Below are 25,601 nucleotides of genomic sequence, written 5' to 3'. Positions count from 1 at the left end.
ACTATCAAATTGCCCTTAAATTCTCTATTCTGAATCTTCTCTTCTGCAATGAGCATATTCATGGTGTTAGTACCCATACGCTGCTTTGCTAATCAATCTCCACCTTTCAAACGGATTACTCTGCCCCACCGTTTGCTGATCAGGATATCTAAATGGGAATTCGAGTAATATTGTTGAGAAGTGAGAACTGAGAAGCAGAACTCAGAGACTTCCAACTGCTCTCAGAAGATGACTTGTGAAACTCTTGCGGTCACGACCTCTCTGTTTTGGCCCTCCGCTGGTCCTTCAAGAAAGCTTCACGAGCTGCAGACTCATTCACCGGCGGCCCCTCGAGTTCGATGCTATTCTTCCGGTTCAGACGTTCCTCTGGCCACCGGTAATCCTTTACGAATAGATGAAATTGTGGGTTTGCTGTGTCCTGTTGGATTGAATTTGTGACGTGCTTGCATTTTTTCTATTTGGGTATGTTTCGATCTCCAGAAATAACAAAAACACATTTGAAATTTCTTGACGGTCGCCAAAAAATAAAAATCACTAAACCGGAAAGAGGGGTCTGTGAATTTCAGACTGCCCCATGTGGCTGACAGATTTTTGCGGCTTTAAATGCAAGTTATGCGTTACAGTAATGATTCGTATTTGTTGATTCCATTTTTTTTTTTTTTAAACTTCTCAAGAAACGCGTTGAGATGTGGCGCATATGTAGAAGTGCCGTAAGCTCGTAAGTGGAGGAAGTTCTCGCGTATAGGGTGCGAGGCTTAAAGTGATTTGAGCCCAGGAGCAGGCGCTATGTTCCACAATTGCTGCTCGAGTGTTTGAGTTTTTCCATATGAGAGTTATATGTTTTGTAGTTATGGGTTGAAAATTCTAGAGCAGGCTGTGATATTTTTTTTAAGTAGAATGGGGATTTTTGTAGGGATTTTCTGTTGTTCTTTTTGCTGTTTTCGTGTATAATCCTATTCTGGGTTGTGCATAATTGAATCAACCCACATGAGATCATTTAGAACTGCACTTAGAATAGTAGCTGATTTCACATATCTTATTAGGTTTTAAAGTTGGTCCTCACTTCTATTGATGATAAAAATTTTAGAAGATTGCTATCTCAATCACTTTCTTTCCGTGTAATGTGTGCAAAATTGGCCTTAAAAAATGATATCTTAATCTTTTACTACTGCAATTATTCACATTATGTGAGGGGAAAGGAGCAGAAATGAAGCAAATGGAAGGAGTGATTTTAAATACTTTTGTTTTGTTTTGTTTTTTTTTTCTTGTTTTTGTTTTTTGGTGGAGGGGAAGAGGTTTGGGAGGTTTCTGAATCCATAGCGTATTCAGGTTTGGTGATTTTACACACATTACTACCATTGGTGCATTGAATATTTTGACTGAAGCGCTTTGGGAAGTCACTTGCTCATTTTGTTCTATATTCTATTCCTTTTTTCTAGTTGTAATGTTAATCTCGTCTGTCTGCTCCACTTCCCCCTCTTCCTGTGCACACATGCATGTACATATGTGCAGGGACCCGTGTGTTTTTTCAATAATTTTGTAGTATGTGTGTTGTTTATGGTGTGACTCTTATACTTCGGGGGTTTATAAACAAAGAGAGAAAAACATAGGGATGTGAGGAGATACCAAGAGTCAGAAAATCTCAAAGTTTAAAGACTCGTCGACGAGTGCCCTGTTCTCATTGACGAGTGCTTCTGGATTGCGAGAAAATATTTGAATTTTGAATGTAAATGTTGTGACGGTTGGGGATTGGGAGGGAAGTCTCTGAGGGCTTGTTATATATGTTCTACTAGGCATATTTTGACATGTAAGAGAATGAGAGAGGGTGAGAGAAGGAGAGAAGATCATTGTAGTGTGTAATTTTTGATCTTCATAGTGAAATCTCTTACCGATTGCTCCCGTGGATGTAGGCTTTGCCGAACCACGTAATTCTTGGTGTCGTTGTCTTATCTTTACTTTCTTTATACTGCTATGATTGTGGAATAATTATGTATTTAACCATTTTAGATTGTTGCATATGGTATTGTTTGATCCTTTACAATGTTTATTCCGCTGTGCATTGTTTGAAGAGGCATTATTTTCACAACAATTGGTATTAGAGCGTGTTGTATGGCCTCTGAATTGAAATATCTTTTAGTGTACGTAACAAGGTTTGGTGAAAGGTTTATACAAAATTCAATCGGATAGCATGGATGCAACGACTTGGAATGAATTGGGAGCAATCATTTGTTTTTGTTTGGCTAAGGACGTGTTGTATCACGTCATGGATGAGAATTCTCCGACATTAGTTTGGTGAAAAGGGGAATGGCGATATATGTCTAAGGGTTTGTCAAAATCTGCAAGTGTAGTGGAGGAAGACTTAGAGTGTAGTGATAGAGATATGCTATGTGTTTCATCGGGTTCGGAGTGCCTCACGGGTGATTCTTGGATCTTAGATACTAGATGCTGTAGAAAATGGTTTGACATCTACAGGTCAGTTTATACTGATTATATTTTGATGAAAAATGATATTTCATGCAAAATGTTTGTTATTGGAAATGTCAAAATCAAAATGTATGATGGTGTTGTAAGAACCATATGTGATGTAAAGCATGAATCGGGTTTAAGGAAGAATGATATTTCATTGGGAACTTTAGACTATAATGGATATTATTACGAGTCTGAATGTGGAAAAATAAAAGTGTGTGAAGGTAACTTGATAATGATGAAAAGGGAAAAAGTAGTAGGAAATATCTATGCATTGCAAGGTGTTACGATTGTTGGTGGGGTTGCAACTGTTGAATCTGACTCGGGTATCTTGTGGCATATGCGGTTAAAGCATATGCGTGACTACATGCATTCAAATATTTGGGAACTAATGATGATAGCATCAGGGAATAGACATATGTATTTCGTGGGTTTATCACGAAGGGTCTTGGTGTATTTCATGCAGTGGCTGAGGTGGAGAACCAAACCGAGAGAGAGATTCTCAAGTCAAATATTGGGGTTGAGTACGCTGGTTTCGTTCAAGAAGTTTTGTGAGCAGGGCTTGTAGAGTACTTCTTGGTGAAGTTAGTGAGTATGACGTATTTCTCATGTGACCGATCGCCAAAGGTATTGATAGATGGAAAAGTTGCAGGTAAATTGTAGACAGGTTTTGCGGTAAACTACTCGGTTGTGAGTGGATGTCCACTGGTGCACTATTCTAGTGATGGAGGATATAGGCTTGGTGTTATGTTCGGACGGTACACTTTTCTAGGGTATAAGAAAGGTGGGTGCAAGTTGGGTGATCCTATGGCAAACAAAGTGGTGATAGAGGACATGATTTTTGGTGATAAAGTCATGGGGCAGCGTACTCAAGTAAAAGAAGAGAAACAAATGCCAGAAAACTGCGGCAGCAGCAATCATATTATTTAGGTGGAGTTAGGGATTCAAGACAAAAATGCGGGGAGTTCTATCTCGGGTCAACAGTATCACAGTATGAATGGGTATGTGATGTAGGTGGAGCAACAGACTCAAAGCAGAGATGACGTAGTTCATATTGCAGGGAGTTTGAGCTCGAGAGACTAGTAGAATCATGGTGGGCCGATGTGCACTATTAGATCACTACTCAGGTGAGTTGGTGAAGCTTCTAGTTTGGAAGAGGGTGATAGGATGCGTGGAGTGATGTATATGTTGTGTGTGAATAACATGTTATTGGTTGGAAATGCTTTGACTGAGGCTGATCAGTTGGAAACTCTGTTGAAAAGTTGACATGAATGTGTTGGGTACGGCCAAGGTGGGTCTTTGTTTACTGATTCGCATGGACAAAACTGTAGGGAGATTAGTGTTATCTTAGAGTGGTTTTGTGGACAGGGCTACAGGAAGATTGGTGTTATCTCAATGTGGCTTTATGGATGGAACCGACTTTGTTTGCTGTCTTAAGGGGGTTCTATGGAGAATCAATGTGGAATGTACCGTACGGTACCCAAGGACGGGCTGTAATGTTTGGGATATGTCAAAGGTTCCCCATGATTGTGCAATGGGGTGTTTCAGCAGGCAATAAAGTGAACTGTTAGTTGTTAGTTTTGTTGAAGATTATACATAGGGCTTTGGTGATATAAGGCTTGCAACAGTTTTTGTGTTTTCTATTGTGGAAAGGTCTTGTTGGAAGTCTAGGGTGAAGTTTTCGAGTGTTGCATGTACAACTGTATCAGGGTTGATGGTAGAAGCTGAAACTGCCATCAGCAAGTTCAAGCAGCGTTGCTTAGACTTGGTACATGTCTCCAAGTGCTAGAAGGAAGGCTGTCCCAACCGAGCGTTCCGAGTTCAAGGTGGAGCAGATAGATAGGGTTCTCCTAAGGGGCATATAATCGTTAAGGTGGAGATTGTTATTTATGGTGTGACTCTTATACTTCGGGGGTTTATGGTGTAGGGCAGCAGCATAGACTTGTCGACGAGCACAGAGTGCTCATTGACGAGGAGATACCGAGAGTCAGAAAATCTCAGAGTTTAAAGATTCGTCAACGAGTGGATAGACTAATTGACAAGTGGTCTTCTCTGTCTCGTCGACAAGTGCCCTGTTCTCGTCAATGAGTGCTTTTGGGCTGCGAGAAAATATTTAAATTTTGAATGTAAATGTTTTGACGGTTGGGGATTCGTAGGGAAGTCTTTGAGGGCTTGTTATATATGTTCTTCTGGGCATATTTTGACTTATAAGAGAATGAGAGAGGGTGAGAGAAGGAGAGAAGATCATTGTAATGTGTAATCTTTGATCTTCATAGTGAAATCTCTTGCCGATTGCTCCCGTGGATGTAGGTTTTGCCGAATCACGTAATTCTTGGTGTTGTTGTTTTATCTTTACTTTCTTTATATTGCTATGGTTGTGGAATAATTCTCTATTTCACCATTTTAGATTGTTGCATATGATATTATTTGATCCTTCACAATGTTTATTCCGTTGTGCATTGTTTGAAGAGGCGTTATTTTCACAACAATGTGATTATATAAAGCTTGAGGATGATTTTGACTCTTGATCTACAACAGAGAAACTTGGAAATGATGCTTCTATAACTGGTGGTGCATATGACTTCGAAAGAGCAGCAACATCGCTTACCCATAAATTATTGTCTTCACCAAAGAAGGTGACTCTTGTGAGGCATGGCCTTAGCTCTTGGAATGAAGAAAGTAGAGTTCAGGTTTGTTGGTGTGGCCCCTTTCTATCTAATATCCCCAATTCTCATGGCCAAAAACCCATTTCTCTTTTTTGTTTACTGGAGAAAAAATAATGATCGCACTGTGTTAACTGGTTGTGCCTTAGAATAAAGACATTGGCCTCAGGTTTCTATTTTCTATGGTTTTAGCTAGTCTGTTTTATTAATGTACATAACAAGGGAAATGAGCTGTAGATGCTCTCGCTTACCTTGATAAAACATCATTGTTCATAAAAGCTTCTGTAAGAATTTCTGGCCTGTTGCATGGACCCTGACAAAACCCTGTACCCATTAGTGTTTGAAGCTTGCTCCTATCACTTGAAGAACTATTTAGAAATATTTTTTCTCACAAATATATGGAAAAAGAATTTTGTATGGACTTTGATCTTGAATCTACCTCCTGGATCGAAATCTTTATTAACTTAGTTACCTTTTTGGCTAGTTTGCTCTTCACTCATTAAGTAAAATACAAAAAACTGTAACAAATTTATTTACGCACATATGCATGTGGATTTGAGGAGTTTCCATGTTGGACATGTTAAAGTGCCACACTTAAATCTTTAATTAGTCATATTTCTTTCAGCTTACATGAAGGAATACTGCTCATCATGTTTAAACAGGCTTGCTCAAATTATAAATTTTTATCCATGTTTAGGAAGTATAGCTATGTACTTTCCCTTGGTTCCTGAACTCTCTTACAGGTTCTCTATTTGGAATTCTGTGAGTATTTCACTCATTATATTAGAAGTTAATGAAAAGTTATGGCTGTTGTTTTGCAATTTAATGTGGTGAAAATAACTTGTCAATCAATTAATATATATATATATATATATATATATATATATATATATATATATAGATTTTAATATCTGTTTCCCCCCTTCCTATTGGAAGAGAGTTAAAAAAGAGAATATATGACAAGAATAATTTATGATTTTTTGTGAAAACTATGTCTTAGGATTTCAATTATTTAGGATAACATTCCATGGTATGTTCTACTATATGCTCGAACCATTCTGGAAGTTGGTCAATTTGCAATAAAATTATGAAAAAACCTCTCAACTTTGATTTCATGATTTTTTTCTTCTCATATTGCCAGTCTTTCCCCTATTAAGGTTTAAGGGCCTATTCCCCCATCTTTCCTTTTCTATTTAAGGGCTTCCTTTGATGATTGAAGACATATTGCAAGCCTTTGCTTATCTTCATATCTTGGCATTAAATAATTTTTTGAACTGCAAACTGACTGTTATAAATAAATTCCAGGGAAGTTCAAATCTGTCTATCCTAACGGAAACAGGTATAATGCAAGCTGAAAGGTGTAAGAAAGGCTTATCAAATGTACACTTCGATCAGTGCTTCGCAAGTCCAATATCCCGTGCAAAGGTTTGGATAGCATAATTGAAATGCCACATTGGGCATATGCGAGTAAAGCAATTCTCAGATTTAATGTTTAATGCAGTCCTCGGCTGAGATAATATGGCAAGGGAGAGAAGAACCACTGGTTTTCCTTGATTCGTTGAAGGAAGCTCATTTATTTTTTCTCGAAGGCATGAAAAATGGTCTGTATTCTGTGCTCTTGTGCTTTATTTGTTTAGATATGTACCCAAGTTACTTAAAAAAACTGATTTTGAGATTTGAAACAACTTGGTTTGATATGTAAATTAAATGATTGATCATGCCATATACATCACAAAATATTGGAAAATTTAATTCTTAAAGTTTTACTTTTCTATGCATCATTGACATTTCTCATGACTTACACATGTTTTGATTGACTTGGTTGAGTTCTGACGTGATGATTTTCTTGTAGACTTTAAACTGGTCAGTTGACTTGATGTAATTGATATTTGAGTTGACTCATTGGGTTTCATATTGGGGCTTAATTTATGCATTGCTTTAATATATCTGGACTACACTAAATCACATTCAGAATTTGGAGGCAGTGGATGCGAGGCAGAGATATCCGAAGGAGTATACAACATGGAGAGAAGATCCAGTTAATTTCAAAGTAAATGGTGTCTATCCTGTTCGAAGACTATGGGGAACAGCAAATGAGGCATGGAAGGAGATCTTGTTTACAGCTGTAAGCTTGTCATAACCTGTTTGTTTGTCATATAATGGTCCATTTCATTGACCTGTTACTCTCTGAGGATTTTTTTTGGCATCACTGATTTCATTCATCAGGGGGAGAATTTTTTGGTGGTGACACACAAGTCAATATTGAGGGCGCTGATCTGCACAGCTCTTGGACTAGGCCCAGAGAGGTATGTATTCTAGTTGCCTTAAGTGCAATCACCAAGACTGTAATCCTGGATGATACTCTTAGAATTTTTTTTTTTTCCAGATGAAGTGTTTTACTGTTGTACTAGTTGAAACATTCATGGTAAGAGCACAATGATTAATCACTGATTTGACAAGTACATGGAAACTGTTTCAATTGGATGTTGCTCAGGTGGCTGATTTTTCCTCAATTCTAGTGTTGTACTAAATTGCTTGCCAGGAACAATAGTCTCTAGTTCGAATTTAGATTTTCATGAAAATTGTGTTAGAAGGGGAGCCGTGGTGTGATGACAAAGTTGCTGTGTAACTTGGATGTCATAGGTTCAAGACGTGAAAACAGCCTCTTGAAAAAATGCAAGATAAGACTGTGTACTATAGACCCATCATGGTCCGCCTTTTCCCCGTACTGCGTATATGCGTGAATTTTGTACACCAGGCCGCCTTTAATATTTTTTAAATGAAAAATTATGTTAGAATGACAGTGATAAATGCTGAGATTTTTCAGTCAGCTACACTCTTGTTTACAGGTTTCGAGCAATTGACTTGAGTAATGGTGGAATATCAGTATTTAACTTCAACAAAAGAGGAGAAGCCATGCTTCAGTCCTTGAACATGACAGCCCACATGTATAGTGATCACGTCTATCTTTCCTGAAATTGGTTGATTTGTCGCATTGGTTGCTAAAAGGAAGCCAAGTCTCTGGTCAAGGAAGCAACTAAGGAGGAAAACAAGACAAATCCTTGAATCATGCTTGCCGGATACAGAAATGCTCTTAGCATGAGTGGATGCAGTAGTTTGCATACAACATGGAATTTCCCTGTGTCCAAACACTGGGTTGGAGTTGCTCATTATTGTGTGTGAGAGAGATAAAATCATGCAGCCACATGGGAGTAGGCTAATCAACAATTTGGCTCTTGTTGTAGTCTTATTTACTGTATAGAATTTCAACTTTGAAATAAAGAAACTTGGATCAGATTGTCTATTAACTGCTCCAACTCTTGTAATGATCATGATTTTCATCTTTTTACATTTTCTTTAGGATGAATTGAACTTTTTTAATGATTTCCATTTTCCTCTTTAGTAGATTTTGTTCACTAAATTTAGTTACCTCTCTCAAAGGCTTGAAGCATTTTCCAAATATGCAGAACCAAGAGCTTGGCAATTATAGAACCTTACATGGTAGAATGACAGGAATCCATCATTTCAATCATCTTTGGGCCTTAATATTTTTTAGGGCCCGCTCAGAACTAGAAAAATATAAAGTTAAAGGAAAATATAAAAGAATTCACTTTTATTATAACAAATGAGGAAAATAGTATATATTACTGAATAAAATTTTGATTTTACTCATGATAAACATTTTATTATTCTTAATTCTTAATCATATTAGAGTAAATCATTATTGTTAATACTATTTGATATAAATATAGAGAAGAAATATAATGAAAAATACATTTCTTACTTTCTTTTCTTTTTCTCGGATAAAATGTTTCTTATTAAGACAATCTTGTTACCTTTGACTATAGTATCTTCTTTCTTCTTTTGGGGTTTTGAGATTTTGACCATGAAAGGTCATTAAGAGATGTTTGTTTGGAAGCTATGTCTAGAATGACAATAGCTTCTTCTTCTTTCTGTTTATGGTTTAGCTCACATTTTTCTTTAGGGGGCTGAAGGTTTATGAGTATATGCGCATTGGCTCTCCATTTTATATGGTTTATTATCTTGCTTTTTTTTTTTAATTCATAATGCCAGATTGCCATTTCAAACATACAGTTAGCCAAAACTCACAACTCACTGTACATAAAATCCTCAAAACAATGCTCCAAATTTATCCTTAGTTGAACAAGAAACATGAGAAACAATGGAAGCACACTCCTCTCTACATGTCATCAGAAAATAGTCTGAATTGGCTCACATTAAGGCCTACCAGATCTGCTAGAACAAACTTAACTTGGAGACCTTGCTCATTGCTGATCATAGTGTCTGGGAGATGATGGTGACACCAGCAACTGATAATAAATAAAGTCACATCGCAGATGTCTGAATTTGGTCGCGGCAAGAGAAACAAATTTGCTACAATGGAGAACTGGGCATGCTTGTTGCGGCTGAAAAAAATGAGCTCTTCCCAGCGACAATATAATGAACTAAGATAAATTCCTTTCTCGCATAAAAGATTCTATCTTCTTGACATCTTCTGGAGTGTCAACACCATGAGCATCATGATCCACCTTGATCACCTATAAGAAGAGCAGTTGAATTTCTAATTCGGAGTAGTTTTAGTGGTCACTTCTCTCTAAGTATGTTACTACAATTACCAGTGACTCAATTTTCTACAAATTGGTACGAAACTCCACTATTGAATACCAAGATTTGTGAAATCCAAAACATATTATTTTATTTCTTAATCCTTATTTCCTATTTTATAGAGCAATATAAAAGATAGTGAATTGAAGTACCTTCATCTTGTACCCATTCTCAAGCACTTTAAGCTGTTCTAGATCTTCTTCTAGTTGCAGTGGTGTTGGTGAAAGCTCAGGATACATACTTAAGAACTGTGCATCGTAGCTCTAGCTTGGCAGAAGAAAGGCAACATTAGCACTTGACAATCATGGGATATACTACCACATCGTGGTTATTGTTTAGGCTTAGCAAACAACATTTTATTTTAATACCTGGATGCCAAGATGAAGCAAGTACGGAAAACATGGATTAACCTTCCCTGACCTGTGTTGGGTGCAATAATAAATTAATGAAAATTGATTAAACATGCGTGCTGAATGCAGTTATAAACAATCTGAGAGATATCCCATATGACGCACTTGTTATATGGAATCAATCCCCGGGAGAAATAGATCGCATAACCACGATTGTCCACTACACATTTCACTCGATTTGGATCAGAAGCATCTTCAGGTTTTAAAGATGTAACCGCAGTGCTAAATACTGCATCGGGGGCTGCCTGTAAAACTCAAACTAATTCAATCAATTCAACAGTAAAAAAAAATAAGAAAGAAATATGGTCTAAAGAAAAATCTTTCAATTGTCACTCCACATTTGGCATTGACCATGGGTTCAAAGTGGCTTGAGCCATATTCCTTGACTAACAGGCGAGGTGAATGAAACAACATGAGGAACAAATGCAGATTCATCAATGAACATTGTGATGAATCAAGAACACTTGAGAACAATAAGAAGAACAAGTAAGAAATAAAGAAATTTTGAAAAATAAATTGAGCAAGAAAATTAAGTTCCAAGCAATCCCTGTGTATTAGATGCCCTCCCTCATTCATCACATTAACATTGGAATACTGTTACTAAGAAAAAATGGTAGACCCTATTTTATTGATTATATTTGGATTGAGAATTTGCTGGAACACCATCTTACCTTGATAGAAAAACAGGAGAAATGCAGTAAAGAAGATAAACTGTAAAATTATTGTATTAGTTTTCCATACATGAACAGTCCTCGCACAGCTGTATATATACACGGCAGCAAGCCAGAAATATTCTCTGGCAACAAACTAACAGAAGAACAGAATAAAATGAAAACAAAAATTATTCTTTGAAACCGAAAATAATATGCTCAAGCTGGAGATGGTTGAGTATTGCTGATACGCCCTGGCGAGCCAAGCAGGTCTGGAAGAACAGTGAGGCTTGATCTGAGAGAAGCAAATCTGGAAGAAGATAATGGTTTGGTGAAAATATCAGCTAGTTGATCCTTGCTTGAAAGAAAAGAAACCTGAAGAGCTTTGGCCTGAATTCGATCGCAAACAAAATGATAGTCCACATCGACATGTTTGGTGCGAGAGTGCATCACAGGGTTCATGGACAGATAAGTGGCTCCCAAATTGTCACAATAAAGAGTTGGAGGGGTGGAGAGGAAAATACCCAATTCAGATAAGAGAGATTGTAACCATAGTAACTCACAGGTTGCAAGAGCAAGAGCCTTGTATTCGGCCTCAGTACTTGATCTGGCTATAGTAGATTGTTTATTTGAGCTCCATGAAACTAAGTTGTTTCCATAAAAGACACAGTAACCCCCAGTGGATTTTCTGTCATCGGAACAACCTGCCCAGTCGGCATCGGTGTAGGCCGCCAGATAAGGAGTGAGAGAAGGTTGCAGAAGTAAGCCATAATGAATAGTATGCTTTAAATAGCGTAGTAGGCGCTTAACACTCTGCCAATGAGATAGACATGGAGCATGCATATATTGACAAACACGGTTAACTGAGAAGGCTAGGTATGGCCTGGTGAAAAGTAAATACTGCAAGCTGCCCCGACACTACGATATAATGTAGAGTCAGTCACAAGAGAGGAGTCAAAGGCAGTTAGCTTAGTGGAGGAGGACATTGGACTGCTGACTAGCTTGCAGTTTAACATGTTTGTCTTTTGCAGCAAATCTAAAATATATTTTCGTTGAGAAAGCATGAGACCAGTAGAGTTGCGATGACATTCAAGGCCCAAAAAGTAATGTAAATCTCCCAGATCTTTAATCAAAAAATCATTGCTCAGAACAGATATGAAGTGAGAAATCACGTTCGGGCTTGAGCCAGTAGTCACAATGTCATCAACATACACAAGGAAGTACACAAGCATTGACTGATGACGATAAATAAATAGGGAAGCATCTGATTTTGAAACAAAAAATCCCAGTTCCAATAGACGAGAGCTGAGCCGTGCACACTAGGCATGGGGAGCTTGTTTAAGGCCATAAAGAGCTCGATTGAGTTTGCAAACATAGTGTGGAAATTGTGGATGTATAAAGCTAGGAGGTTGAGACATGAAAACATGCTCATCAAGAGTACCATTGTAACGACCCAAAGAAAAAGGGTATTTAAATAATAAAGAGGGATAGAAATGGAAACAGTAACAGAAGGAGGCAGCCGACGTCGTCAACGAATGCGAAATAGAAATGGAAACACTTTGGGATGTAATGACCCAAGAGAATTTATCAGGTTCTCGTCGATGAACACAGGGGATTTGTCGACGAGGGTACAAGAGGGCCTCGTCGACGAAGACAAGTTTCTTCGACGAGAATATACCGAGAGAGGATTTTTGGAAGTCTGAAATTCGTTGACTAGGGTGCATTTGTCGACGAGGGTGTAGGTTCGTCGACGAACTTTCTACAGAACTCGTCGACGAAGTGACATGTCTTGTTGACGAATCCGACTCTATAAATAGCTGAAAATTGGATTTTTACGCAGAAAATTCACAGAAATTCAATCCCTCTCTCTCCTATGGCTCCACTTCCATCTCTCTTAGATTTCGGCCCGTCGTTTGCAGGATCGACGATCTGAGACCACCATGACGCTCCTGGGGAAGTTCTCCCTAAGTTTGTCGGAGCGGATCGTTGGTGGGACGAAGTTGGATTTCATCCCAGATTTAGGGTAAGACCTTTTTGTTAGAATTTGACTTTCCAGCAGTTGTAGGAAATACTATAGACGTAGAAATAGTAATATTTTGTTCTAACATATATAGTTTTCAGGGTGTTGAGTGGAGAACCCTGCGGGTGTAGGACCCATCACGGTAGGGGGATTTTAGTAGAAATCAGGTAAGGGAAATATGCTATGCTAGGCAATACTAGTATAATTTCAGTATGAACTATATGTTTTTACCAGATTATTATTCACAACATAAATTTATACAGTTTATCCATTATGTATAATATGTTTTAAATTACTGTGCGGCTTGAGAATATAGATATAGTACAGAGACATGCTTTACAGTATTTTTCAGAATTATGTTTTACAGAATATACAAACAGTGAATATATTTTATAGTAATTACAAAATACCATGATTATATAGTTGATACAGATATAGTTTACAGTACCATGACATACAATTTTACAGTTCATTTCAGAAATACAGTTGATACAAATATAGTTTATCACAGTGTCATGATTTATACAGTTATTACAGAATCATGGTAAAATAGATAGTTGTATATAGAAATGAATTATATAGTATCAGACCTTGATGGACCATACAGATACAGTTTACATAGCACGATACCATTGCTACATACAGTATAGAGTGCAACCACCTATTCAGATAATACGTGGTATGAAAGTTGATCATAGAGCCCACGAGTGGACAAACTCCCCATCAGATATGGGTTGAGGAGGGCTGATCAGACTGATGGAGTATAGTGGTTTATCTTGATCGGCCAACAAGGGTAGATCCCGCCATGAGGGGTTAAATCATGACATACAGTTATCCACAGGGAAGTTTTCAGCTATTAAATGTATATACAATTTTACAGTAACAGTGGGGGTACTTATGTATAGTAGAAGTATTATGAATGGAGAACCTATAAAAACAGATATGTTAAACAACATGGGTACAGGTGGTGGTTGTATATGTTATTTGTACTTGTATTCTCATATTTAGTTATGCATGATCATTTAGAAACAGATCTTTAAAGTATTGTAACTCATTTGCCACACACTAGCAATAGCATATTTCGTCTTACTGAGCGTCGTCTCATCCCATTACTTCAACATTTTTCAGGTGATCCAAGTAGGCGAGCAGATTAGGCTCGCAGATAGAAGGGCCTCAGTACTGCCCTGTCAGTAGAGTGAGTATTTTTTAGAGTATTTATGTATAGCCCTAGCCCAGTTGAGGGTATTTTGGGAAACAATCATATATGTATATTTTGGGGACACATTTAACACTCTGGTATTGTATATTTTCTTGATTGTGTTTATATAGATTTTGCTTCTCGCTGCTTAGGTTGATGGTTTGATTAAATTTAGTAGGTATCAGAGCATTATAAATCTTACAGTATAAAAAAAAAAAAATCAGAACAGGAAAATAAATAGCAGGTCGTTACAACCATGTAAAAAAGCATTCTGAACATCCAATTGATGAATCGTCTAGAAAGAGGAAACTGCAATGGAGATGACTAACTTGATTGTAGTAGGCTTGACCACAGGACTAAAAATTTCAGTGTAGTCGAAGCCCTCTAGCTGACTGTAACCCTTAGCGACCAGGCATGCTTTTCATCGCTCAATGGAACCATTAGACATATGCTTTGTCTTGAAGATCCAGCGGCAACCAACAACATTTTAATTTGAAGCAGGAGGAACAAGGGACCAAGTATTGGTGGACATCAGAGCATCAAACTCTTGCTGCATCGCATGCCTCCATTCGGGAAACTTGGAGGCATGAGTTACTGAAGAGAGCTCCTCTGGAACAGCAACTGAGGTGGTGTGGGCGCGAGGCGGAGGCCAAGAAATGGTGCCATTTGTTTGGAGCTTAGGGCAAGAAATGTTTGCCTTGGCTTGCGTTTGCATAGGGTGTGTTGATGTGGAAGGGATTGCAGAAAGGGAAGGAGAAGAATGCCGAGAAGATGAAGACGGCAAGGAGGAGCCGAGAGAAGCCCAAGATTTGGGAGTGAGTGGGCTAGAACGAGGAGAGGAGTTGGGTATGATAGACGGGTGTTGGGCTAGGGAGTCATGAGGTATAGATGGGTTGGGCCGAGGTAATGAACGGGTATTGGACACAGGACTCGTGGGCCGGGGCAAAGAAATGGGGGGTAATGAGGAATTAGAGGGAGTGAGTTAGGCTGAGGAATGTGGAAGAGAGCCTGCACAGGGGTTAGAGAATGGAAAAACAGTCTCATCAAATAAGACATCCCTAGATATGTACATACGAGCAGTAGGGATATGGAAGCACAAGTAGCCATGCCAAGGAATACACAAGGAAGGGAGCGAAACTTTATTTTGTGATTGTTATAAGGTCGAAGATTGGGCCAACATTGGCAGCCAAATGTTTTTAAAAACATGTAATCGGGAGTGTGGTGAAACAAGGTTTCAAATGGGGACTTGTTATTTAAGGTGGGAGTAGGGAGGCAATTTATTAGGAAGACAGCAATAGCAAGAGCATCAGACCAGTAAGAGTGTGGCAAAGATGAATGAGCAAGGAGAACAAGACTTGTTTCCACAATGTGTCTATGTTTGCGTTCAACTGAACCATTTTGTGAGTGAGCATGGGGGCATGAAATGCGATGACAAATACCAAAAGAATTTAACACCTTATTAAGAGATCAAAATTCACCACCCCAATCGGATTGTAAGGAACGAATTTTTGTATTAAAAAGAGTTTTTACATGTTGTTTGAAAAATAAAAAAACAAAAACCACATCAGATTTACATTTTAAAGGGAAAATCCAAGTAAACCGACTGTGGTCATCAACAAAGGAAACATAATAGCAAAAACCACCACGAGAAAGTATCGGTGCAGGACCCCAGACATCCGAGAAAATATGAGAAACAGGGAAAGTTGAACGGAGAGAGAAGCTGCCATACGGTAGTTGATGAAGTTTGGCCTTGCAACACGAGGGACATAGTTCAAGGGACGAAGAGGATTTGGTGGGCAGAGACATCTGGGAAATAATTTTTTGAACCAGGAGCATGGAAGGATGACCTAGCTGATTATGCCACTGAACAGGAGAAACACGTTCACCAACATAAGCTTGAGGAGATGGATGTGGAAACACGGACATGCCATCCTTAGTAGGACCTTGAAGAAGAACTCTCTGGGTTTGGGAATCCTTCACACAAAAAAAAGAAGAATGAAACTCAAAATATACAGAGTTATCTTCACATAGTTTCCTGACAAAAATTAAATTCTTAGAAATTGATGGAACATGATAGAGTTTAGAGAGAAGAATACTGCCATTGGGGGACCGGATGGTGGAGCTGCCAACATGGTGAATTGGAAGAGATGAGCCATCATCGACACGAACTTGCTCATCACCCTTATACTTAGATGGGTTAATCGAGAGATTAGAAAAATCATGAGTGAAGTGATGGGTGGCTATGGAATCAGGATACCAGTTGGAGTTTGCAAACGTGGAAGAGGGCTGTTGAAAATGAGGTCCTGAGGTGAGGTGTGCTAAGAGGGAAGGTGGAGGGGGAAATTGGTAGCTGAAATCAAATCTGTGGTAGCATGTGATGGTAGTATGGCCTCTTTTATGGCAGACCTGACAAATAGGCCGATTAAATGGAGCTAGAGAGGAGGAGAAATGGCGACCACCATGCCTGCCACGACCACCACGACCTCTGAAATTACCTCTGACGTGTGAGGAACCACGGCCACGAGAAAAGCTGGAGACAGATTTGGTTTGAGTAGAATTAGCAGAGAATTCGGGAGATGCAGTCAGTGTGGAGGTTTGATGGTTAAATCGTGCCTCATGAGTCAGGAGATGGCTATATACTTGCGCAGGAGTGAGCAGATCCACATGAGTAGTGATGGACGTAACAAGTGAGTTGTAGTCGGAGCCTAATCCAGCCAGGAGAAATGTAATGAAATTAGAGGCTGGAATGATTTTACCAGTCATGGCAAGGGAGCCCTGAAGGAGCTTTGCACAACGATAGTATTCTATAATGGATTCTGAACCCTTCTTGAGAGTGGTGAGCTGAAGTTGAACTTGCATAATACTAGCATTGGATTTGTCCACACCTCTTGAGAAGAAGTGGCTGTGAGAACGTGAGCAATGAATGTTTCAGAGAGAGAGGAGATCAGAACACTGATGATAGCTTGATACTGCTGTTGCCAAGCGAGAAACTCAGGAGATGGTGTGTTGTTTTTTCTGAGCGGATGAGGAGGAGCAGTAGAGCCACCAATGTAGCCAAATAGGTTCTGGCCTTTGAGATAGGGCATGAGTTGTGCCTTCCACAGCAAGTAATTTTTGTGATTCAGCTTTACTGTAATCATGTTGATGGGAGAAAGAAGTGAGACAGTGGGAGGTTGCGTATGGGAAGAGGATGCAGCAGGAGAGTCAGCCATGCTGCAGATGCAGACCTTGAGAAAGGATGGACGTGAGTCCTAAAAAGCTCTGATACCATGATGGAAAAACAGGAGAAATGTAGTAAAGGAGATAAACTGTAAAATTATCGTATTAGTTTTCCATACATGAACAGTCCTCGCACAGCTGTATATATACACGGCAGCAAGCCAGAAATATTCTCTGGCAACAAACTAACAGAAGAACAGAATAAAAAGAAAACAGAAAATATTCTTTGAAACAGAAAATAATATGCTCAAGCTGGAGATGGTTGAGTATTGCTGATATTACCTAAAAGCTTAAGCTCTAAGGTAGCAGGCCAACAATGTATATCAAGCCTCAGCAGTACTCCATACATGCAGCCAGATTGCCCATGAAGAAATAAACAAGCAATGAATAGCACTCATCATGAGTCAACAAAAAATTAAGGGGAATAAGATAGTTTTAACAAATTGACCATAAATGCAGGCAACAAGACTAGAATCCAGGACCTCCTGGCAACCATGGCTCTTGTATGATGTCAACTGCCACTTTACCTAAAATCTTAAAACTGTTGCATTGGGGGGCCAACAATGTAGAACAAGCTGTACATCTAGTATACTATTAGAATTTTTTTCCAAAATCAAGTTAATACTACAGTAGGCAGACCCATTCTATGAACTCTATTTGATCCTGAGAATTATGGCAAAATAATGCTGGGAAAAAATGTTCCTCTTTACTTCACTTTATATCAATAGATTGCATGGAGACAGTGCATGGGTCCAGATCTCAAACAAGAAAAGGTATATGACTCACTGTTTAAATTCCCACCACAATGGCAACTGTACCAGTTAGGCAGTTACCACCATCAGGTATTTCAGTTGAAAAATGTTGTTCATTCATCTTAACCTGGCATATGAATAGTTCCTCCCCCCTCCCCTGGTTGTTGAGGTCATTGACCAGGTTTTTCGTTTCACCTGATTAAGCATTTAATGAGGGCGAAGCAGTGCTTCATGTTGCTCCATATGAAATGATGGAAGTAATGGATATGAGCAAACTTTTGAAGATATTGAATGAACTTTTAAAGAGAAATTAACATGATATACAAAACAAATTACCTGCAGAGCTTTGACAATCCCATCTATAACCTCTGGTTCAATAAGAGGCTCATCTCCTTGAATATTGACAACAATATCAAACTTCTTTTTGATCTTTTGGACTGCCTCATTGCAGCGCTCAGTCCCTGAAGATCAGATAACTAATGTCAGTCGAAAGTCAATTCAAATAGAATGAAGTGTAAAATCATGCAGCATATGCAAGGCTCCTACCATTTCGACAAGATTCTGATGTCATTATCACCTCAGCTCCAAATCCTTGACAACATTCTGCTATCCTCTCATCATCCGTTGCCACAACTATTTCAAGAGGAAGTTAAAGTATGAGGGGTATAAAGAGAGAGAGGGTCACATTTGAACAAATTTTCACTTGCAGTATGGCCTAAAAGCATGCTGTCTCAGATTAGTAACTTCAGAAAAATTTTCACTGCATTGGATAAATATCTTCAGATAAATTTTCAGGGTAATAACAGCAAGTATGTTTGGAATGCTCATAAGTCATCATTTTCAGCAAGAGTTTTTATCCTCTGTATTCATGATTAATGTGGTCCACAATAAGATGATCACAGATGCACCAGTGGCAACAGCCCAAAGATCCATAAGCAAAATTACTTGCCATAATGAAAAAAACCAAACAGCCTCTAGTATTCTAGGTTATGAAATTATTATGATACAGCCACCAAGAAGCCAAGCTCAATGACTCATTGATACAAATTTCAATTGACATTTCCATTTTTTTTTAAATCTCATTGCCTGTACAAAAGTAGATGAACAGCATAAGATGTAATTTGCTGCACTGTTTTATAGACATTTTGCATGTTAGTTCCTGTGGTATGTGAGCCCATTTACACACAAATTGCTATTAAAGTATGCAATAAACGGTTCCAAATAAAATGCACACATTAATTGGAATCCTTGCAGTCTTTAATGCTTAACTATATCATGAACAATAACTAAAGATATTCCATAAGAAATGGAGATGTCCACTGCATCTCTCAACCCAATAAAATGCAATGAATTGTGATGGCAATTTGATTTCCTTTTGTTACTGGCAGTCAAACAAAGCTACATATATTTGTTTTGGGAATATATCCAAATACAACCAAATATGAAAATTTATTTTTCTAAGTAACATCATCTTCATATTGATATTCTTTCCTTAGTAATCATATATGGATTGTGGAGTGGATCATCATAAGGATGTGGAACAAAACTAAAAATGTGGAGTTCAACTGCTGGACATACCAAGTTGGCCCAAAGTGGTTGCAAGTTTTGCCCTTTCCCATGTTCTCTGGAAATTGCAAAAAATAAGTCTCTCTTTTAAATTGCAGCATATTTTCCAAGTAAAATATGATATTCTGAAGCACTGGTTGAAACCAAAATGAAAAATTCTAATACATGGATCACACTTTCCAAATGATTGTAATTATGAATATAAACATAGAAGCCATTCGTAAGCAGAGTTAACTTCGTAACCCCCACAATCTAAATATTTCTCATTACATATTAAAACAGTAAAAAAAAAATAAAAAAATCTGCATTTATTATGATAAAAGTTGTACTTTTAGTGATATGATATTTAACTTGGAAAGCAAAAAGGTTGTCTCTGCAACCAGAGAATGTTATACTGGTATATTTGAAATATTGAGATGTTTTACTTCCTCTTGCATGGTCAAAGTTTCTCATATGCATCAATCCCTTACAGAGTTCAAGAGCTCTAAGGCAACAAAGCAATATCGCCCAAACACGCACATCAGCATCCATCTATCATTTATATTCATCCTAGTTTTGACTTATCAACAATTATAATAATCATTCCAGTTTTGAACCATGTCTTGAACCTTTTTCCTTTCTCCCCTTCTATATCCAAATATATAAAAGGGGCATGTGACAGGCACAATGAAGCTTAATAGGATGGTTTTCTTTTCATACAATTATTTGTAGAAGATTGAGAACGTTTTTTTCCTTATGGGACTGAGTACTGATATGCCTGGGAACTTTACTACTTAATATTAGCTATGCTTGCCTGCTTCTCATCATAACTTCATTATATATTTGCATCAGCTAGGCTTGGAGTTGCACATCAGTCTTTTCTGCATGATCTTGCGCCATTTTGTTTCTCTGCAGTGATCTTAAGATTCTTAACGCATTTCATTCATAAGGATATGAATTGGGTTGAACTTACAGATGTGCACAAGCCTCTTTTGTGCAGAGTTTGTTAACTTAGTATGGACATCGAACGAGAGTAAACATTCCAACCCCCAGCAGACAAAAACGATCTAGGCTGAACACAGATGATTCATGAAGATCTAGTAAAAGAGTTGAAGGATTGAGACGATTCATGACTCTAGAAGACATGTTTACTTAATTGACATTTTTAGAATAGAAAGAATCCTTTTTAACTCTAAACAAACAGCTTGCATTTAACATCATTGCTTTCATCTATATGTCAACTGGAACTCAATTATAATGTACTTACAGATCAACATAACAGCTCGCACGCAATCATAAGAATATAGTTCTCCCCAAAAATATTCCAGTTTCATTAATCAAAGCAAAAATCCCAAATTATTCACATTGATTTCATCATGACAACTAAATATTTTGTATCATTTAAGATCATTCTATTGGATATTTTTTTTAAAAAACAGAGACTAAGGATAATAAGAGAAGCTGATTTAGAGACTGCAGAAGGCTAATTTTTATTGAGCAACAAGCTATCTATTTATATAGCATAATGAAAACTGAATTGCAGAAAAATTTGCTACTTGTTGAGCGTAACAACTAAGTGCCTAAAAATCAGCATGAAGAAATGGTTATAATCCTAAAGAATAGCAACAAATAAATCCAATTCAGATCCTAAAGAATAGCAACAAATAAATCTGATTCAGCTCCTAAAGAATAGCAACAAATAAATCTAATTCAGCTCCTAAAGAATAGCAACAAATAAATCTGATTCAACTTCATGAGTCATGCCGGTCAACACTCCTCCTTGACTCTGGAGTTGCAAACACCAAGCTTCTGCTTCAAGAATTCATATCTAATCTTCGGAAGTGCCTTTGTTAGGATGTCAGCACTTTGATTTTCTGTTTTGCAGTAGATCAGCTGCACTTCTCCTTCCCTTTGTACCTCTCTTAGAAGATAAAATTTTATTTTGAAGTGTTTTGTTTTGCCATGGAACACTGGATTGTTAGCAATTGAAATTGCAGTTTGGTTGTCCACAAAGATTTCTTCCTCCAAGTATCCATTCAAAAAGGCCGACTTAACATTCATTTGGTGTATAACCCAGCCTTTTGGTGCAGCAAGAGCCAGCAACATCCTTATGGTATCCAACTTGGCAACTGGGCCAAAAGTTTCAGAAAAATATACCCCAAATATCTGGGCATATCCCTTGACAACAAGTCTTGCCTTGTACTTGTTTACAAAACCATTAGGATTGAGCTTGGTCCTGTAAACCCACTTGACTCCTATAGCTTTCTTGTGTTTAGGTCTATCTACCACCTCCCATGTTTGGTTCTTTTCAATCATCTTTAGCTCCTCCTTCATTGCAGCTATCCACTTCTGATTAGTTGCAGCTTCTTCATACCTTGCAAGCTCCATTACAGCAACATTACACCTCTGATAAATGTCAGAGAGTGATCTGGTTCCTCTAACAGGTTCATCATCCATATCATCATTCTCCTCCTGAACCTCAAGCTTCTTGTCATTCTCCCAACTCCAGTTATCTAACTCAAGGAATTGAACATCCCAACTGACAATTACTTTGTTGTTTTGTGGTATATAGATCCTGTAGGCCTTTGAAATTGAGCTATAGCCTACAAAAATCCCAAATTCTGCTTTTTTGTCCAATTTGTCTCTCTTAACTTGAGGGATGTAAGAGAAACATAGGCAACCAAATGTCTTTAGATTAAGCAACTTTGGTTTATAGCCATACGATGCTTCAAATGGAGTTTTTTTTTAGCAAAGCTTTTGTTGGCAATCTGTTTAGCAGAAAAACTGCTGTATCTACAGCCTCGGCCCAAAATTCCTTTGGCAGCCCTTTGTCATGAAGCAAGCACCTAGTCATCTCCATAATTGTCTGGTTTTTCCTCTCCACAACACCATTCTGTTGAGGAGTGTAAGGTGCTGTCAACTGATGTTCAATGCCTGCTTCACAAAACTTGTTAAATTTTTCAGCGGTATATTTAGTTCCATTATCAGACCTGATCACCAGCATTTTGCATCTGCTTTAAGTTTCAACACAAGCTTTAAACTTCCTGAAGATGTCAGCAACCTCAGATTTAAGCTTCATAAAATTAATCCAGCACATTCTACAGTAATCATCAATGAAAGCAATATAATATTTACTGCCATTCAATGATGGTGTTTTCATTGGTCCTCCCACATCTGTGTGTATTAATTGCAGCCTCTGTGTAGCCCTCCAAGTCATGTTTTGTTGAAAAGGAACTCTGGTTTGCTTCCCATACTGATAGGCAGCACATTTAGGAGACTCCTCTAATTCAGGCAAGCCTTTCACCAGATTGTTCTTCTTCATGAAAAGTAGAGCGGCATGATGGAAATGCCCCAATCTCTTGTGCCAAAGCACTGTATTGCTATCTTCTTTGTGTACAGCAGCCTGCTCCTCTTTCATTAAATCCAAGGCAAAGGTTTTGCCTTTCATTTGAACTTTGAACACCTCTATGCCTTTTGTATCTTTAATCACATAGTTTTTGTTTTCAAACAACACCTTATAGCCTTTCTCCAACAACTGAGTAACACTCAAAAGATTTTGATTAATTTCAGGAACATATAAAACATCAGAAATTAATTTCAGACCTGTGTGGCCTTCAATCGCTATTGCTCATTTGTCTTTTATTGCAATGTGTGTTCCATTTCCAATTCTGACTTTAGAAATAGCAGTCTTGTCAAGTTCTCTGAAGAGCTCTCGATCATACTCCATGTGGTTTGTACAACCACTATCTATAAGCCAGCTTTCTGTGGAGCTGTTGGTGGCAAAGCATGATACCACAAACAACTGCTCCTCTTGAGGTTGATCCTCAGCAGCCTTGGCTTCTCTTTGTTGTTGTTAAGTCTTGCATATCCTTTCCATGTGCCCTAACTAACCATACTTGAGACATCTTACATCTGGCCTCCACCAACACTTATTCTGTGGATGATTGGTTTTTTTGCAATAGGAGCAAGGTGAAAAGACTTGAGTGTTGTTGCTTTGGAAATTTTTGTTGTTGCTTGCATAACCTCTAGGCTTGTTGTTTTTGTTTTTGTTTTTGTTTTTGTTTTTTTTTTTTTGTTTTTGCCACCATTGTTGTTCTTTCCACCATTGTTGTTCTGTGATTTGGCTTGAAAAACACCCTCCACAGATCCTTCTTGCCTCATAAGCCTCCTTTGTTCTTGTGCCTGCAGTGCATTCAACAATTCTGCCAAGGTAATGCTTAACAGATCTTTTGAACTTTCCAAAGATGAAATTGTAACCTCAAACTTTTCAGGAATTGTGACTAGGACCTTTTGAACAATTCTAGAATAAAAAAAATCAGTACCAAGGAGTCTTACCTTGTTGACAATGTCAAGAAGTCTGTCAGAATATTCCTTGACTGTTTCTGATTCTTTCATCTTTTGCATCTCAAATTCTCGGATCAAATTAAGCACTTGCATCCCTTTGACCCTTTCATTTCCTTCGTATTCTTACTTCAAAAAATCCCAAATTTCCTTGGCTGTTTTCAGTGTCATTATTCTGGTAAAATGGTGGATGACATTGCTGCAAACAAGGTTGCTCTTGCTTTTGATTTTCTTTGCTTCATCTCCTTTTGATTTTTGATTTGTGCAAGAGTTGGATTGTTTGGCAGTGGTGGAACTTTATATACTTGTTCAGCAGCTTCCCATATATCATTAGCATCAAGATATGCTTCCATTCTAATAGCCCACATCTGATAATTTGTTCCATCAAACACTGGAGGTGCAATTGCAGTGAATGAATTTTCTGAATTCATTTTGAATAGGTTGTGTTTGAGCTCTCTCAATCTCACAGGTCCCTTAAGACTATAGCTCTGATACCAATTTGTTGGATATTTAAAAAAAACAGAAACTAAGGATAATAAGAGAAGTTGATTTAGAGACTGTAGAAGGCTAATTTTTATTGAGCAACAAACTATCTATTTATACAGTATAATGAAAACTAAATTGCAAAAAAATGTGCTACTTGTTGAGCATAACAACTAAGTCTAAAAATCAGCATGAAGAAATGGTTATAATCCTAAGGAATAGCTACAAATAAATCTGATTCAAATTTTAAAGAATAGTAATAAATAAATCTGATTCAACTCCTAAAGAATAGCAACAAATAACTTTGATATAGCTGCTGAGAATAGCAACAAATAAATTTGATTCAGTTTCATGAGTCATGCCAGCCAACACATTCATTATTTTATGACCAACTCCTAACTACAAAGTACTTCCATTATGCTCCTAAAACACAAACAACAAAGGAAGTTATCGCCGCACCAAGTAAAAAACAGTGACAAAATGAATGAAATATTCAATATACATAAAAATCAGAAGAAGCCATAGAAGTATTTATTTATTTTTCAATATCAGGTGCAACATCAAGAACTATAATTGATGAAGTAGCAGCTGTAAGAATCAACTTGTAGTGAGAAAAGGACTCACCAGTCCCTCTAACAGTTCTTTTCAACAAATTTTCAAAGGCAAATCCAAATTCAAAATGTGACGGCACCAGAAAGAATAAGCACAAAAATTCACATAAATACAGATCATAGACACCAATATCTAAAAAATAGAGAAATCTGACAAAATTACTCAGTTAGGCATATTATATGCATACAGATAAGTACCTGGATCATAGGCTTTCCAAGGATTTCAACCAGAGGCTTGCCCTCGAATCTGGAGGAGGCAAAACGGGCGGGTATGACCCCTACTACTCGGCTCCGAAACCTGGCGAATCGACGAAGACTTATCACTGCATAAGCGCTCGCCGCCGCAGCTACAGCCGCTCCGGCGAGCACGCCGGGCACGACCCATGAACTGGTGTCGTTACTCGACCCGGAAGACAACGGTGACGAAGAAGAAGAAGAAGAAGAATAAGAGGCAGATTTTGGAAACATGATGGTTAAGAAAGAGAGAGAATCGGAGTGACAGAGTCGAATCGAGAGATGTTGCAGAAATGGTGATATAGCAGTGATACAGTGTTTCCCCTTTTAGCTAGCCAACAAAAACGACGTCGGTTTGAGCGGCTACGACTTTCCCTCCATTT

The 25,601-nt window shown here is 38.0% G+C and overlaps 2 protein-coding genes across 3 annotated transcripts; one reads left to right on the top strand and one right to left on the bottom strand.

Annotated features, from left to right (window-relative positions):
- Nucleotides 1-14,076, top strand: LOC131144885 (probable 2-carboxy-D-arabinitol-1-phosphatase). Of its 2 annotated transcripts, none has more exons than XM_058093812.1 (7): nucleotides 1-376; nucleotides 5,005-5,156; nucleotides 6,435-6,554; nucleotides 6,631-6,730; nucleotides 7,115-7,254; nucleotides 7,356-7,435; nucleotides 7,979-8,519. In XM_058093812.1, exons 1-7 carry the CDS (start codon nucleotides 229-231, stop codon nucleotides 8,103-8,105), a joined length of 867 nt encoding a protein of 288 aa, XP_057949795.1. In that variant the 5' UTR covers nucleotides 1-228; the 3' UTR covers nucleotides 8,106-8,519. The 2 variants fall into 2 exon arrangements, with proteins under 2 accessions (XP_057949795.1, XP_057949796.1); XM_058093813.1 differs by lacking the exon at nucleotides 7,979-8,519 and adding an exon at nucleotides 13,964-14,076 and having other exon boundaries at nucleotides 63-376.
- LOC131144884 (3-deoxy-manno-octulosonate cytidylyltransferase, mitochondrial-like) lies at nucleotides 9,205-25,546 on the bottom strand. The gene is made up of 8 exons (XM_058093811.1): nucleotides 25,183-25,546; nucleotides 19,583-19,628; nucleotides 18,551-18,637; nucleotides 18,341-18,465; nucleotides 10,271-10,410; nucleotides 10,124-10,175; nucleotides 9,908-10,018; nucleotides 9,205-9,688 (listed from the first exon to the last, which is right to left on the bottom strand). Exons 1-8 carry the CDS (start codon nucleotides 25,450-25,452, stop codon nucleotides 9,596-9,598), a joined length of 924 nt encoding a protein of 307 aa, XP_057949794.1. The 5' UTR covers nucleotides 25,453-25,546; the 3' UTR covers nucleotides 9,205-9,595.
- Between the last annotated feature and the right edge of the window lie 55 nt (nucleotides 25,547-25,601).

The sequence above is a fragment of the Malania oleifera genome, chromosome 12 (assembly GCF_029873635.1).
Source record: "Malania oleifera isolate guangnan ecotype guangnan chromosome 12, ASM2987363v1, whole genome shotgun sequence".
Taxonomy (NCBI): domain Eukaryota; kingdom Viridiplantae; phylum Streptophyta; class Magnoliopsida; order Santalales; family Ximeniaceae; genus Malania; species Malania oleifera.
This window is presented reverse-complemented; position numbering and strand designations above follow the sequence as displayed.